Source organism: Scaptodrosophila lebanonensis, unplaced genomic scaffold (assembly GCF_003285725.1).
Source record: "Scaptodrosophila lebanonensis strain 11010-0011.00,11010-0021.00 unplaced genomic scaffold, SlebRS2 tig00001412-arrow-pilon, whole genome shotgun sequence".
NCBI classification, from domain to species: Eukaryota; Metazoa; Arthropoda; class Insecta; order Diptera; family Drosophilidae; genus Scaptodrosophila; species Scaptodrosophila lebanonensis.
The window spans coordinates 7,145,152-7,163,130 of record NW_022060739.1 but is presented as its reverse complement, the minus strand read 5'-3'; the positions used below and the strand labels follow the sequence as shown (position 1 = coordinate 7,163,130).

Here is a 17,979-nt window from a genome sequence, read left to right as displayed (position 1 = left end):
GGTAGACATGCTCCGAGACCTTTAGAGGAATACTGGAATAATACTATAATACTATATATAATTAATTGCAATACTTATATAAAACTGATTAACTTATTCGGCTATTGCAGAAAATTCTCATTAATCTGTTCCTTGCCTGCCACAACTAGCCTAGTTCGTATTAGTTAAAACAAATTCGCGTCATTTTCTTTATTAAATTTTCATATTATTGCAGTTTTTTTTAAATATTGCTGTGCCTGCTGCCGATGTTGTGTTCTGAGGGGCAGAAGTCTTTTGCTGAGTCTGCATTCAGTTGCAAACATTAATCCATTCCTCGACGTGGCATTCCTCGCACTCCACACTGCAGCACCATCGAAATTTACAACGACAACGTTCGGCTCGACGCTCCTTCACTTGGCTATGGCCACGCCCACAGCAGAGGGAGGAGCAGCCATCGCTGGTGGTGGTATTGCGATTGCACTTTCGACCGACAGTTCCTGGAAAACAAATGTTAATAGTTATTATTATTTGTCGATGCTTGAAAATAATACATTCATTTCATAATGCTTCTATTACATATTTTGAAGAATATTGTTATTAACTATAATGTTAATTATCTATTATATAATATTAATATTATTATTACTCCTTTGGCCAAATTGTATTGGCTAGTGTTTGTAAGCCACAACGTGCTTTTGAACTTTCATATTTATGCAAAGTGTAACAAGCAGTAGAAGGCCTTGAAAGAATCGATTTAGCGCTGTCTGTCTCTCTATCCGTCTGTCTGTATAAACACCTAGATCTCACAGCCTATACATTTTTGTACTACTTAACTTTATCTGAAAATCCTAACCATAAGCCAAACTATACAATTCTGCCCAACTTTCCAATGCCAAGAACATCCCAATGCGCTTGCAGGGTTCACAAAAATGTTTATCTGCAATTTCAAAGCCGTCGTTGTATTAATTATTAATTGTATTATTAATTAAAATTCTGCGCACTAAACTAAATTAAATGGTAATAACGATTTCAGCAAATCTCTATACTTTATTTTAGTTGATATGTATTATTATTTTAATATAAGAACATGCTCTTCAGCTGCATGTTAATTTTCAATTGTTTTATTACCAGAAAATATTAATTTGTAATAAATTTCGGTTTTAATTGGTTTTTGTATTGGATCAATAAAATAAATTAATTGTTTTTAGTTATGTTACTTTATAATATGCATATATTTTAATGCTGAACTGTTTACAATTTAAACTAAAAATAGTTTATTAACGATTTTAGTTTAATTTTAATTTGTCTTAAGCTACACATTCGAGTATAAATAAAATAGATGATTGGGCAATTGTTGAGGCAATATGAATTGTGTGAACTGAAATATCTTTGGTCTCTTAGAATAATACTTTGAGTTTTCCTACAATGCTTTCCTTTATTGTTGTTTTGAATTTTTGAATCTATATACTTTATAATCTCAATATATCTTTGTCTGATCGCAAGAAGTCTCATAAAGTTTCGTGCGGTTTCAAAGAATTTTTGAATAGTGTCTCAACTCAGTAGAACGGCTGAATTAATTTTGAGCATTCCTAACTCTATTAAAATGCTCTGGAGTAGCTGGGAAATTCTTAAACCTTAAACCCATTTGAAAATCTAAATTTTCAAGAATGTCGTGTGTGTCATGTAAATCCTTTAAGCCTTTAGCCATTTGATGAGATGAAATAAGTTTAGCAACAATAACTAATTTTAAATTAATGTTTTGTTTAGTTCCATTCGTAGCATGGATGATAAAGAAGAAGATCGTCTAGCTTTAATTGCTAATTTAAATGGTTGCCTTGTTCGAGCTACTATTTATAAAACAATTTGCATTGTCCATTTCAGTTCTCGAGGTGTACATGTTGAGGCTATTAAAAAGCCATAAATAAACAATTAAATTAAACTTTCAGCAAAGTATCATAATTGTTAGACGGTAATTGCCGCACTTAATTGCCGCCATTTGTCTAGACATGGAGCATGAATCAAGCGTCAGTTTTGTGGGCTGCTCGGGGCGTGACATGAGTCGCGGTAGTCACTAACGATTAATTATAAATTTGCCTCGTAATTAACACTTTAAACTGGCTGAGCAGCTAGCAAATGTGTCAACAACAGCAACAACAACAGCCACGGCAGCAGTGGCAATAAAAACAAAAGCAAATGCGAGTGGTAGCAGCAAAATGGCCAACGAAAATTGCAATTGGCAGTTAGACGAGACGTGCCCGTGTCGAGCGCATGCGCAGCTGTTGCTGACTGGAGGCTTCATGTTGTTGCTGTTGTTGTTGCTTTGTGAGTTATGTGGCATGTTTGGAGCGCAGTTGTTGGGTATCTTACAATAAATTGTTGTTATTAATTTGCATTCGTGATTTATACATTCAGACGCAAATTGCAAATCAAAATTATGGCCAGCAAGTGTCAATAAATCATTTTTAATTAGCCAACAACTTGGCAATATACTATAATGTTCTACCACTCGTACTACTTACCCTGTATATCGGCGACCAGATCGCGCTCACAAAAATTTGGCGAGCGCTGGTAGTAGAAGAGCGATGTCTCCAATTTGCGCGCCAGACGCGCCGCATTTTTATCCGAACTGGGCTTTCGATTGCGCGTTCGTTCCAAATCCAAATCGCGCATGGCATCGCCAGCCAATGCGCCCACACCGCCACCCATATCGATGATGTCCACATCATCGGAATTGGAGCCGCCACTGCCTCCATTCGATTTCTTATTGCGCGCCCGCTTCAGCACCACAACTGGCTCCCCATTGCCCAGATTCGATTGATCCACCAGTATAGCCTTGCGGAACTGATGCTTCAACACCTTGCCGACGGTGTGAAAGTCGGGCGCCGATTTCCAACAGGTCTTCAGCTGACAGCTGCCCGACATGCCGTGGCACTTGCAGCGGAACTCCATATTGTTCGAGACGGCCTGAAAGTCAAGGAAAAATTACGCGCTAGGTTCAATTTGTTGATTCGATTATATTATTGATTTAAATGCTGGCAAAATGGCTAACTGGCCAATACTAATATTTCTGATACAACTACTTAACTAAAGCTAATGTAAGTACAGGGTGCGCCATCTTTTAAGTCGGTATGTAAATATTGAATAACTTTGTCATTAGTGAACCGATTGACTTGACTAGACCAGTTTTCAAAAATTAGTCTGAAGAAATTGTACAGATTAAATAAAAATATCTCATACTTGAAAATCGGTTGTTTATTTTCAAAAATATTCAATGTTTACATACCGACATAAAAGATGGCGCACCCTGTATAGACCAGTAGGAAAGTAATACTAATACTAATATATCTGATACAACTACTTAACTAAAGCTCAGCTAACTAAAGCCAAGTAAGAAAGGAATACTAATATATCTGATACAACTATTTAACTAAAGCTAAGCTATAATTAGCTTAGTTAGCCAAGTACAAAAGGAAGCTCAGATAACATGTAATAATGTCTCTTTAAATTAAATCGTTTCTAAAGGCTTAGCTGATCTGTGGTTGGTTTCTTCTTTTTTAACACTAGTTAAAACATCATTTTTTGTAGTGTTGTATGCTATTTTAGTTCTAGTTAGGCTACTATCCCGTAGGCATCCCATCTAACGATAATGCAGAAACTGCAGACAGCCATGAGCACCTCCTTTCTGAGTGTCCAGCTTAGAGCAGACTCTTTCTGCAATCCTTTCTAGACGACCTCGCCGATACAACAAACCTGGAGATCGCCAAGTAGATTAACAGCTAAAAGCCCATTGCTTTAAATGACCTCACATTATCACTTTTTGGCTTAAGAGTAAATCTATAATGCTTCAGCTATAGCTACCTAACCTATATTGTTCTAGTTCTAGCATTGTCTCTATCCAGCAACATAAACTGCACAAAAAAATTATTTATTTTTAAATTACACCCTTCAAAGTTAGCAAACATTTTAATGATGTCTTAAATATGTATGTTCTTATTCCCCGCACTTTCTCACTTACCACACGTCCCGCATGATTGTTATGCAAATTGATTTTCGACTGTATATCGCCGGCCTTTTCGCGACAGTCCAAAAACAATTTCGAGTACTCGACACCAAAGTCCATGTTGTGCGAACAGCCGCCCCATTTCCAGCGACTTGCTATTTTGGAGCGCTCGTACTTCTTCTCCTCCTCGGGCGTCAGTATTTGGTTTGTCTCCAGATACTGCAGAAATTGTTTCTTCTCCTTGTCCAGTGATTGGCGCAAATTCTTGTTCAGCGTCTTGCGATTGATGGTCGGATCACAGCCGCAGGACATCAAACGACCTTGGCTGCAGGCGCGCGCTACGCTGTGGGCCACGCCAGCCGCCGATATGGCGAAGGCAAAGGCGCTCTCACGGTAGCCTGCAATGTGTGTGATACAAACAAAGTTTATACAAAATACAAATACGAAATAAATTTGCTCCTGGGACATTCCAACTATCGAACTACGTCCGGCACACAGTGCCAAGTTATGCGGCGTTTTATTTTGACGCTGCATTTTATTAACGCGGTCTTTGAACGGCACAGGGGAATAGTTTGTCGGCCAGGCTTTGACATGCAAGCACACTAGCACTAGGAAAGTGTTATGGGCCATAAGCCAAGCCCCAATTGTCGTCAAATGCCAGGCTACTGGCGGGTGTGTGCGCCACAGTGGGCAGATTTATATATTTAATGTTTAAATCATGTTGTAAATCATTTAATTTTAAATTGTTTGATATATGATTCTGGCTGGCACTTCAAGCGGAACTAAACACAGTTATTACCAACCTAGAATTATTTAATTATATTTATTTAAAATAGAAAAAGTACAATTTTGTAAATATAAAATTTCACCTAGAAATTGCTGTGAAATTAATTTATTAATTCAGTTCCTCAACAACAATAAATCTCAGGCGGGTAAACGGAAATTCAATTTAATTTTTTTTTACTAAAAATATTATTATAATCTTGTCGTGACTGCAGCGTCGAACCACAAACGAAACGAGACGTTTTAAATTAAAACCATAAAGATAATGATATAACGTATAAGAAAAACAATATGGCAGCATCTTAAAAAAGGACAAGCTGGCAACTCAAAATGAGGAAGAAGGGGAGTTGAGTACGCATGTTTTAAAAATGAGAGCTGCCTAAACAAAAATTAAAGTGTTACAAAACTTAAAGCATAAAGTAAGCAAAACAATAAAGAACCCAAAGCTTTTTATTCACCATTACATTACCAACCTAAGTTTGGAGACCGTATACCTCCACACTAGTAGCACAGCCCTTATAGCTTTATTCAAAAGGAGGCAAGAATTTTGTGGTAGCAGTAAATAGTGGCGGTTTGGCAGGCTGATTATATAGTTAAATAATAAATAAAAAAATAAAATAAAAAATAAAAAAAATTAAATAATAAATAAAATAATAATAAATAATGAAAAGCTTCACAAGACTTGGCTAGTTTTCATGCTTTTTTGTCTATTTCCTTAAATATTTGTGAGCTCATGTGGAAGTAATTGAAGCAAGAAATTGTAACTTTTCTTAACTTTTAACATCGTGGAAAATTTGTTCGCAGCACTCACATACATAAGCTATTTCAGTATGGATTAACATAATTTGTTGCTGTACAATCATACTTTTTAACATTTGGTGGAATAAATATGTGCACACAGTGCACATTCAGCAAACCTATAATAAACTTTCAAGTCCAGAGGCTAAGCTTCAATCTTTGCCGCCATGATTATAAATCAAGCCTTAAAAACAACACTTAATGAAGCAAAATTGTAGACATTATGGAGGCAAACACACCTACACCCACACCCACACCCACCCTGGGCGGTCAATTGCAAATGCCGGCAATCGGCAATCAACAATCGGCGATTGGCGATCAGCAATCATTTCGATCTGATGCTTATGCAACAACTGTCAAACGGCTGTCAGATATTGACGTTAATCATAGCTGACATATGCTGGCAACGACAAAACGTCAGCATCAGCGTCAGCGTCAAATACGTAGTTGCTGTCAATTCATTCGCATGTGTAGCATTGAATGACCAAAGTGGGCAACATTTGTCAATCGGCTGGGAGCGATTGACATGCAAATTGTCAGCGCCACTTTGCATATGAAAAGCCAAAGCTGGCCCCCAACTCCAGCTGATCGTGCGGAGACAAATGCGCGACAGTACATATGTCAAAGTGACAGGCGTGCATCATCATCATCCTCATCAGCATCAACATCAACATCGGCAGTGGCAGCAGCAGCAGCACCAGCAGCAGCAGCTTGAAGGCAAGCGAGTGCTACAGCTGTCAAACAATCAGTCACCCAGTCAGTCAGTCAAGCACTCAGGATGCGCTCGAATGCAAATGTCAATGTTGCGACAACTTGTCGAACGCGCGCGCCTCCAGTGATGTATTTGGGCAGCGATTGCAGTGGCAATGCCAATGGTTGTCCGCCTGCAATGCAAAAGTGTAGTGGTCGCGTTTGATGAACGATCAAGACGCCATCAATCAAGGCATCAACGAGCAGCAACGAGCGAGCAGCAGCAACATCAGCAGCAGCAGCAACAACAGCCATAACAACATCCGATGGCCAGCAGTGCTGCCGCCAACAAGCCAAGTTAAGAGCACGAGCAGAGCCGCTCAAACTTGTCGTCATTCAACCCTGCCCAATATTGGCAGCAGCTTGATTTATTCACGCATTGTTTCCACCCGTTCAGGCCTGGCCATTTGCAAATCCAAATCACATCATTGCTCCGAGTGTGCGCCCAACTTACATTTGACGATAGAGATGCACGAATCTGTGATTTTCATTTCACAGCCAATCATGGTGGCAATGTTTTCCTATTCAAGTGATTGTAAAAACTTTCACAATTTATGACTATTTTAAATATTAATTATGCCATAAATACAAGTATACACGAATTCTGTCTTTAAACGGTCTATTTTTAAACGGTTTGAAAATTAAAAAATTGCATTTATATTTCTTTAGAGATAAGGAACCAACACCTGTTTTGAATATGTTTCTGGAACCAATCTACCGTGTAAAAACAGAATTAGGTATAATGTTATTTTAATTAAAACTAATAAAGCTAGTTTTCTCCAACAACAAAACCTATTTTCAAAGTCTACCTGAAAAATCACATAACTACTTGTATGTCATGAATATGACATATTTCAAAGAAATCGAATAACGTTACTATACTAAAGTATAGTTTTTTTTTCACCAAAAACTACTCACCAAAGCTGTCTTCTAAAATATAATTAATTTGTATGCTAAAAACTAAAACTTGATTGGGGATCGTTGCTACTGATCTGACCTACAATTTAATTCAATAGAGCTGCTTATATGTAGGGAATATTTCCCAACTAGGTGTACATATAAATGGAAAATTATTGTTTATCAAGTAAATATTAAATACAAAAAGTGTACTAATAGGTTTTAATATTCGTCTATTGATGTTATTAAAATACTTTGAAAATAGCTTAATCTTTTAAAATTTAAAGGACTTTCTTGGTTTTTCTGAAACAAATACTCAATTAAAGGTATTCGATCTAAAATTAAATACTCTTTTACATTTGGTTTAGGTTTATAAATTTGGCGCTACAGTGCGTATGAATAATATATTGTAACACTATATAAAAAGAGTCATCTTTTTATTGTAATTATTTCAATTAATAACCTATAAATAATAATTACTTAATCTGCAGAAAAATGAAATAAAGTTATTTGTTTTCGCAACTAAAGATAAAAAGACTCATCTTTTTATTGTAATTATTTCAATTAATACCCTAGTTTTAATTTTTTGATTATAGCTAAAGTGTATGGTTAGACATGATAATACTAATAAATTTATTTATTTTTTTATTCTAATAAACGCTTTTTAGAAAAATTAATTTTATTAAAGCCCGAATTTTTGGCAGAATTTTGTCACACAGGGTGCAATGTTTTGGAATTAATGCTGAAAAGCTTTAATAATAAATGCAAAGCAAAAGAGACAAGTAATGGATTAAAGGATAAATAAATTTTAATTAAACTTCTCCAATAGTGCTGAAATGCTGCTTTGATGGCAGTTTAATATTTCAAGTTTTGTCATGAGGTTTTTCAGATACGAAACACAAACGCGCACAAACGAAGTTATAATAAAGTTAATTTAAGTGACAACAATCTGCTGGTATTATAATGTCTTTATTTTATCGGTTCTAACATATTCGTCGAGAATCAGCGATGATTACAATCATTATTTCCAAGCCATGCCTTTTTGGTTTATTGCTCAACTAACAACGATTTAACACACGTTTTCTTAATCGAACTTCCTATCTTCTTAATGAAAGCAGTTTTTAACCATTTTTTTTGTTTATTTATGCCAGTTAAATATGTCTGCTTATAATGCTTTAATTCTTACTCTAATAGTCCCTAATGGGCACTCTAGAATTTATTTAAAGTAATATACATTTCGTTTTTCGAAAACCTATGCTAATATTACTAACTTTGGAAGTTGTTGAAAAAAAGAAACTTTAATCAACACGTAATGAAAATTGGCCAAAACAAACATTAGTTATAATCATTGTGTAGCCTTCTTTATGTCGGAGTGTCTTTCAGGCTTGATGCTGCAGTTTGTGTATAAACTTTTATTATACAAGTTTTAATTTTATTTTCATGAAATAGCTTTGTTTTCGTTAGCCTGTAACAGCTTGTAGGCCCCTCCCTTTGGTGGCAGATAGCACAGTTCCTATGAAATGTCAAAATTTGGGGCCACTCTGCTGAGCTGGTTGAGGTAGGTCTGAGCGTTGATTTGGAGATTTTTGAAATACTGCTTATTGGGGGAAAAAGTCACGGACATGTGCATGTAATTATTGCTCATCTCTAATTGAGAATGCCTTGGGGCCTGGTGACTGTCAGGGGCTGCTGCTGCTGAGTGCGCATAAATTGGCGAACCGACTGGCCGGCCGGCCGGCTGGCCGAGCGACCTGTCTCTTGTGTTGCAATCCCAAGTAATTGTTTGCGACATACGTCGCTCGCTTGTTGTCACATGCATTTGCTTGAAGAGATCGCAGTCGCAGTCTCAGTTGCGATAAAGGTCGATCGTCGACGTGGCTCTCGATGATCGCCAATCGTACGTAATCCTTTTACTACTTTTGTGCACGGCTGCTGATCTTAGCCAGGCAGCCAGCCAGCCAGCCAGCGTTCCCCAGCCTCACTTGATTGACAATAATGCATGGCGAAGTAGCGGCAGCAATAACAACAACAACAAACGGTGACTACAACGTGGTCGACGACCACGACGACGAGTTCCATAAGTTATAGTAGATGTATGCAAAATAGTTGACCTGTCCATGCGCCGTTCGATTGTCAGTCATTGTGCCTCTCGACTTGATTTGTTTCGTTTCACTTGGCCGATGTTTGTTGCTGGTGCCTGCCAGCCAGACAGCCAGCCAGACAGTCACCCAGTCAGCCAGTCAGCCTGCCAGCCTGGGCTGCCCTTATAAGTCGAGTTGTTGTTGTTGTTGTTGGCTGTCAATATTGACTCTCGTTATGTGCAGTTCAGTTCGGTGTTTCCTTCCTTATTTAATGGACGCACGAACGAACGAACCAACGAACCAACGAACGGGCGAACGGGCGGTTGACAAACAGACAGGCGTGCAGACAGTAGGACGCACGGACGGACAGACTGGACCCACAGACATGTCACTGACATAAGCTTGGGTTTACCATATTGGTGCACCGCTGAAGGCTAGTCGTTGAGTTACTTGGAAGTGCTGGTATGCATTTGGAGATTTATGGTTTGGCATTGTTTTTTCCCAGTGCCGCTGTTAACTTTAACCCTGTCACAAGTTTGAGCAATTTTTGGATTGGACAACATTCTGTGCACTTGACGGCAAAATGAGAATAATGGCTTAATGCCACATGCATTCATCGTACACAGCTTACAACATTCAAGAACTTGCTCTGGAACTGTACGATGCATGTTCTTATGGCAAAGTATAAACAATTAATAATTAAATGAAATAAATAATGAAATAGGACTAAACTCCTAGTTGAAGGTGTATTTGTATTTTTCCACAAGTTTAATTTAATTTAATGTAAATAATAACAGTATAATTAAAGTTTTACATTAAAAAAATGATTATTAAGGTTTATAACTAATTGAAAAGTAATTGTAGACCATTTTGATAGTTCGAAATTTTCCATTTTAATTACTCATTAGGTGGAAATAAAACATAAATACAATTAAGAGCAGCATACTTTTAGGGTGACATCATCGGTTTTGTTATCGCTTATAATTAAAAGCAGTTTTAACCCAAAATTATAAAAAAATAACCAATTCAGAGTTTGATTCCGATGTTTCTATTAAAGCTCTTAAAAATACTAAAATAATGAGTGGACACATTTTCTTGATCTACACAAAAATACAAACTTTTTGTTTGTAAATCCAGAAAGAGTTTTAAAATGGAAATGTATTCTTTATCCCCCCCAATAAGGCCCAGCTAAATTGTCTAATTAAAATGCAATTAAACATTTGGAAAGTAAATATTGTTGTTGAAGAGCAGGAAGTTAAAAGCAACTTCGGCTTAACAAACATTTATTTGCTCACATTTGACAGTGTTAGTCCAATAACTGAAATAATGGTATTAGGTCTTTTTGTAAGGTCTAATAACGTCTCTGGCTACCCTCTGCTGTGAGTCGGGGTATAGCTAGCCGTTTGGCAAATAAAATTCCCCCACCAAGTCGGATTCGCTTTTAGATATTTTTGTAATTTCTATACGCTTTTTATTCTTCAGTTTTAATTTATTGTCATGACGGTTTTCTTCAGTTTTTTACATCGACAGCTCTGTTTGTCGTTGAAATAAGTAAATAAAATAAATAAAAATAAAATAAAGTATTTTAGAATTTCAATTTGCCCCTCAAAATATTTATTCATGCCAAAATTCGTAATTATAGAGGATGCAGTCGAAAAAATTCGTAACTGGATCATAAACAGCCACAGTTTTCAGTGGAAGTCATGAAAAGAGTATTATACTATATACATACTATATACTGTATCTGCAAGTAAATGTTTCCTTGAATCTTTATCGATTCATTAAAGGCCGAGATATAGAATTCTAGTCTTAACATAGTCCTTTCTATTTCCTAATAAGTTTCAAGTTTCGAATATGAGTTCCACACTTCTTGAGATAAAGACATATGTATATAAAAATAAAAAAATAACTTAAATTTAATGAGATTTCTGATAAATTCTGATAAATTTTAATCAGCCTAACATTTCGGCTGATCCTCATTTGGCGGAGTTTTGAATTTATGCAAATTTCACTTGTTTTCGGCCTCATTTGGGCCATAATCACATCGCCTGGTCAACAATGTTCAGAACGATGTTGCTGTTGGCATTATTATTGTTGTTGTTGTTGTTGCTGCTGCTGCTGTCGACATTCACGTCTGCATGGCTCCCAAGCCGTTTGTCTCTCCTGAAATGTCTCCGCTGTCGCTTTGCTGTACGTTGTCAGCGACCGCGGCAGCATCCGTCAACTGAGATAACAATTTTTTAAATTGAAATTGAATGAAGTGGCTTGCTTACAATATAATTTATACGAGAATGCAAATAAATTACGCCGTACTCCGATCACGCTGACCATTGCCGAACCGTCAGCCTTTCCCTTTTACTTGCCTACTGGTTCCTCCTTGACATTGTCTGTCGTCGTTGTCTTCCCTTCCAGTTCCCTTATTCATATGTGTGTGTGTGTGTGTGTGTGTGTTTGGATTCACATTGAAATTTGTGAGAAATCTTTTGTACAGTGCTGCGAGTATATCGTTTGCATCTCATTGGATGCCGCCATTTTGCCATTTGCTCTGAGGCCATTGTTTGCATTCTTACAGCGATTGTATGATGCATAATTTAGCTAATGAAGCCTATGGGAACACGGCGTATAAGTCCAAGGATTCTCAAGGACATAAACCAGATGAGCAGTGCCAGTGCATTGAGAGCTGACATTAACTGCTGCCCGAATTGAACTGCATTGAACTTGATACTCACAGACAAATTCCTGACTTCCACTTTCGTGAATTACTTTCAGTAATAATGGTAATTTAGATTTCTGATTAGTGGCTAATGATTTTGCCTGATGATTGCTGTAACATGTGATTGTGATTAGTAAAACGGACAATCACAAAAAGGCAATTTGAAAGATAGTGTAATTGCTTCACCCTTTTTTCTGAATTCAAATAAAATGTTTACTTTTTACCAATCAGACACTTAATTAGCAATCGTTATACAATAACAACAAATTGATAATAGACATTTAGAAATGTGAAAATTGTTTTAAGAGATACGATACGAAAATTCTATAACGACTGAGTTTTTTATGAATGCGGTAAGTAGCTATCAAGATGAATTAACTCAGCCATCTAGAAATCCCTTTATTTTTTTTGCAACTAGTAGCTTCTAAGAAGTTGACTAAAAGGTTAAGTGTTTATTGAATACAGTTTCCAGACCGGCAACACATAGGAACTGAGAAGTTTAGAAATAATATTTTTCTTGAAATTTAATTACAAATTCTTCCTGAAAATGTTAAGAGGGCGAGGATATACTGGCCTAGTTCTATATGTTTTTTTTTTTGTTTCAATTTAGTAGAAAATTTTTGTAAAGAAAACTGTTTTATTCTTAAAGGTATAGGGTTCGTAATTGATTGGAGCTTATAGTTAATTTTTTATTTAGCATAAATTTCTATTTTCAAATATCCTCTTTAATCTACACAATCGAAAGGGAGTTAAATACTTTATTTCCAAATCAATGATACATCGATTTTAATTGAACAATAAAGTCTGCAAAGCTGTGTTCTGATATTTTTGTACATTTTAATTAAAGAGTAGAAGAAATAATTAATAATTATGATCATTTAAATGTTGTGCAGTTGCATAAGTTGACGAAATAACTTTGCCAAATTGTACAGATTTTTATTCTAGAAATTACTTGACTTGATTTATCCCTATCATACTATATACATAAATATAGGGATATATATACATATGGATGTATATTCTTTTCTCATCGGTCGAAACCTGTTTTGAATTTGTGATAAAAATGGAATTTGGAATTCTATAAAAAACGCTCAGATATTTGCGCCTAATAGAGTTGGTGTAATTTTTTAAGCAAACTTAAGTTGTTTTCTAATAGCACTAATTTTGGAAAGCTAATTGATTTTACATTGTATCTAAAGATGATATGAATGGTGCTTTTATAGCATAAAGCACGGATTGAAACTTGATAGCGGTATACGTTTATTTTAACAGAACAAATTGCACAATAAATTATTTCAACGTATTCAATAATTATTTTTTAGAGTGTGGTTCAATTGGAGGAGACCCTTTTTATACCCTGTACCCGTAGGGTAAAAAGGGTATATTAGGTTTGTGCAAAGTATGTAACATACAGAAGGAAGCATCTCCGACCCCATAAAGTATATATATTCTTGATCAGCATGACGAGAGAAATCGATCTAGACATGTCCGTCCGTCTGTCCGTCCGTCTGTCCGTCTGTCCGTCTGGATGAACGCGAGGATCTCAGAAACTATAAAAGCTAGAATAACCAAAGTTGGCATCCAGATTCTCCTAGGTCCGAGTAAGGACGAGTTTATTTAATTTTTTGGAATTTTTCCCCCCTTCCCCCGCTACAGAATTTCGTCAATACCGTCCACATTTCAAATGCTACCTAAACCAAACTTTGCACACATAATTAATATATAATTGTCTACTGTTGTATAAAATTTTATTCAATTCGGTCAATTCTAAGAAAAGTTATTAGCAAAACAAATTCTCGCCAGTACAACCTCCCCAAACTGCAGCAACAAGTTCGCTCTTCTTCTTCCTCTTTTTGCTGCTGCTATGGGCGCATATAACTCAGTGACGGAAGTTTACATGGGTACAGGGTATTACACTGTCGGGCTTGCTCGACTGTAGCGTTCTCTCTTGTTTTTTGCAACATTTATGCTATTTTAGCGTTTATTGTACACATTCCATCTTGCATGGAATTAGGATACCTAAAACCAGTTAAATTTTCGACTCAAGTATTGAAATTATAGTTACAAAACAAATCATTGTATGGCGTTGCTATTTCCGCTGATTCATCAACACTCATTAGGTAGCAGTACTACGAGTCTGTAGTTGCCAGATTGAATGCACAATCGAGGCTTGTGATGATCACAATTACCGCTAGCTGAGAACAAAGGCGTCTTAGAAAGCGGCAACTGTTTTGTGTGGAGAAGCACTCCCATTGACAAGATCATAAGGCACACGCCGGCATACAACAAGCGAACATGTAATACAATGCCCGAGCCAGGCATATAGATATCAAAGTTGAATTTCGGACTGCCGCCCAAAGTGCACAAAGCTGTGACAAACGGCGGGCCCAGAACAAGCCCACAACACTCTTACTTGGCTTAGAAATTTGATCCGTGCAGTGGAACTGGACCGTTGCTACTCCACTCCCGAGTAGCATTAGACATTAGAAGGCCTCGAGTGCTGCTGCTGCTGCTGCTGGGCATGGCGTGTCTAATAATGCGCCGGCTAATAGCTTTGGACTTTGCGAACAGCACTTGGCTGCAATTTTAATTAGACTTCGACTTTTTGCCTAGCGGTTTGCGTGTGGGCCGCAGCCGTCGTTACTCGCAGCCACCATCGGGCAACCGCAAACTCGTTGACAGTTGTTGTGGTTGATGTGGTTGCTGTGGCTCATGTGGTTGCTGTGGCTATAAACCGATTTTGCTTGCGTGAAAGCTGAGCCACGCTCAGTTGCTCTTACTGGACATTTTAGTGTCAACTTAATGGCTTTTGGCAACGCTACTTGGTTTTTAGGTTTACGGCCTGGGAAAGCTGCACACTCACTCACCTTTCTTGAGCAGATTGGAGGCATGCGGATTGCGACTCTTTGTGCTGAGCGACGAGCAATTCCAGCGATGCCATTGAAACTGCAAAGAATAGGAATAAGCCTCTCACCATCTTCCAGATGACAGTCGTCCCTCACCTGTATCTGGCACTCGCGTATGGCCATGTCCAGACCCTCCAAGGCGGCGGCAGTCACATCACTGGCTTTGTAGCACAACTCCAGCTGATCTTTGGTCAGACCAGGCACCGAACGACAAGTGGCGCGTCCATCAGGCAATCCATAGAGCCTGAAACAGGGGAGAGATCATATTAAATGCAATACATTTTTTGTAGAGAATGGAAATTGGAAACTGGCATGCGAAAATTGAAAAGTTGAATGAACGTTCATTGTGGAAACGTGGCGATTTATTTCTTAACTTAGTGTCTTTTTAGCCCGATACGACTTATTTAACGCGTCGGAAAAATACGTTTTCTGGAGCTCTGTAAGTTACGGCGATAGCCCCCTCATTCGACATTCCGGCACGTGACTTTTTCAACAACAACTTTGAAAACAAAAGGAAGTCTAGCTCAAGATCTAGGTGATTAAGCAAACGGCGTTACAGAAAAACTCTTACAGGGGGGAGTGGGGCGGTGCTTCAAAAAAATAAAATATGCTTTGGTGTCTCTAGCTTTTATAGTCTCTGAAATCTAGACAGATAGACAAGATTACTCGATCAAGAATTTATATACTGTACCTTCCAGATACAGCGTATAAAAAGACGAATTCAGTTTGTTTTGAATTGATTCTTAGTCCAAAAAAAAATCCCTAGAACTGTTTTATTTATTTGTCTTATATTATATTATTTTTTATTATTATGAATCGGCCTGCGGATTTAGGCCATAACATAATATTTTGTAACGTTGCTCTGGCCCGGGTATACTCGTCGGCCAGAGTCGCTGCAAAATTCTTGGTTTGGTCCCCCAGAAATAAAGCGAGCCCGCAGTTACCACTCAAATAGGATGATTTATCTTTTATTTCAAAAATCTCAACATAGGAGGATGCGCTTCAATGCGCGTTCGTTTCCCTCCCCAACAGAACTAACTCCAAAAAATCTCTTCAACTTCCAACTACTTACACCTACTTAAAAACTACTCATCGCATTGATATACGGGACAAAAACTTTACATAGTTTCTGAAACCTATTTTCTAGCTGTAAATTGGCAAAAGGAAAACAATTGCAATATGAATTTATTAAATAAGTTAAGCAAGTTGGTAACAAGTTGGAGTTTTTGTTCAGAATTGAAATTGTTCTGCTGGAAGACCGGATTGTTTATGCCAATAAAAAACACTACAACATTTTTAAACTAATGTATGGAATAGTTATATTTAGTTAAATTATTTTTTTTTACATATTGATCAAAAGTTATTCCTGAAGCTCATGAATCTCTGAAACACCGGATCACGCCGAGTAAAGTCCGTGGTGTCCACATAGTTCTGCAGAGCCTCAAAGAAGTTGTCTTCGAGCGTCACAGCTTCCGGACTGATCTTGGACTTCATTATATGGGAGCCCTCGACAAATTTCTCGTAGAACTCATCTTCCTCCTCTGCGAAGCTCTGCGCCACGCCCAACAGACCCAACCTGCTCATGCCAATGGTTTGAGATTCGGTCTCTCGGCGGTCCAATATCGAGCGCAATCTGTCGAAAAGGTCCTGCAGTTCATAGACATATTCCATTTTTTGTCGCGTAGTGCCCTTCTCTAGTATGGGATTGGCGCGATCGATATAGGCCTGAAGAGCAGCAGTACTGGGTCCGCGGGCTGCCGCGGGCACATTTCTCACCACAGTCTCTACAAATTGCACATTAATGGCCATCATATTCTCAGCCTTTATGTTTAGCAAATGGTCCACGTATTCATAGAACTGAACAATGATTTCATCGTCGGATTGCGGAAAGGCGCTTAATTGGCTCTATATATAGAGTTAATAGCTGGATGTCATTAAATGAGTCTGAAGAGATCGGAACTTACCAGCGTAGCTAGAATTGTCAGCAGCAAGTAAAACATTTTCAAGAACTGAAGATTGTGGCACAGCTTTTTTGTTTTATATACCAAGTAGACATCATAGAGTACGACCAGCAAGGCATATTTATATTTGTAAAGATTGTGTAAGTGCAGATAGTAGATCGATAAGATATTGTTACATTTTGGAAATATAAGGGTATATTGGTTTGTGCAACACACAGAAGAATGCATCTGCGAACCTATAAGGTATATATATTCTTACTGAATATGAGTCATATGATTTTTTTCTTAGTTATTATATAATTACTAATGCCGACCTTAAAGAAATGTTTCAAAAGCTTTCCATCTAGGCCAGGATTACTGAAATGCCACCTGTAAGAATATGACTTGTATCTGTGCTGATCAAGCTAGCTTTAAAATAACTGTTGATCAGAATATTTAGTTTTGATTTAACAAATGCTGAGCTTTTGTCCACATCTTTAAAACAATTTCAAAGGTTTCATTTATGTCAATCCGTGTTTTGTTTCATTCTGTAAGTCATAACTCTCTCTCTCTCTCTTTCTCTCTCTGTTCTATCAAAATTATTCTTTATAATTATCTTCGGGGAAATCTCTGGCCACATACTGCTGCGAGTTGGGGCATAGCTTGCCGGACTGGCATTTTAAAATTCCCCCTCCGGGTTGGAGATTTCCCTCTTTTTCTTTTCGTCTCTCTCTTTCCACCTTTCTCTTTTTCTGCTTCTCTATTTCTCTATCTCTCTTTTCTTCTTTCTTTTTCTCTTTTTTTCTCTTTCTCGTTCTACTTCGTACTTTTTCTAAGTAGTTGTTAAATAGAATTAATTTTTCACCTTTATCTACTTTTTGTATAGTTTTTTGGGTCTTTAATGTCTCTGACCACATATGGCTGTGAATCGGGGCATAGCTGGCCAACTGACAAATAAAATTCCCCCATTCATTGTACAGCTTTGTGTTAGGCTTTCTTATCTTTTAAGTTTAGTTTAAATTGTTATATTAAGTTTTATAATGTAATCGACAGTATTATTGCTGATATTCTGAATAAAAATAAAAATAAAATAACGAAAAACCTTGAACTCTTAGATAAAAGTACATAGATC

General features: G+C 37.3%; 2 protein-coding genes across 2 annotated transcripts in view; both read right to left on the bottom strand.

The window, feature by feature from the left end:
• Positions 1 to 288: 288 nt before the first annotated feature.
• LOC115631280 (protein Wnt-10b) overlaps positions 289 to 17,979 on the bottom strand; it is a 28,138-nt gene continuing 10,447 nt past the window's right edge. Inside the window, exons 3-7 of the mRNA XM_030527994.1 lie at positions 15,004 to 15,151; positions 14,869 to 14,947; positions 3,995 to 4,377; positions 2,499 to 2,943; positions 289 to 476 (exon numbers count right to left, since the gene is read on the bottom strand). Coding sequence (XP_030383854.1) covers positions 289 to 476; positions 2,499 to 2,943; positions 3,995 to 4,377; positions 14,869 to 14,947; positions 15,004 to 15,151 — 1,243 coding nt within the window. The remainder of the gene's footprint in view (positions 477 to 2,498; positions 2,944 to 3,994; positions 4,378 to 14,868; positions 14,948 to 15,003; positions 15,152 to 17,979) is intronic.
• On the bottom strand, positions 16,210 to 16,882 carry LOC115631818. The gene is made up of 2 exons (XM_030528655.1): positions 16,872 to 16,882; positions 16,210 to 16,812 (listed from the first exon to the last, which is right to left on the bottom strand). The coding sequence occupies exon 2, from the start codon at positions 16,717 to 16,719 to the stop codon at positions 16,261 to 16,263; it is 459 nt and encodes a 152-aa protein (XP_030384515.1). The 5' UTR covers positions 16,720 to 16,812; positions 16,872 to 16,882; the 3' UTR covers positions 16,210 to 16,260.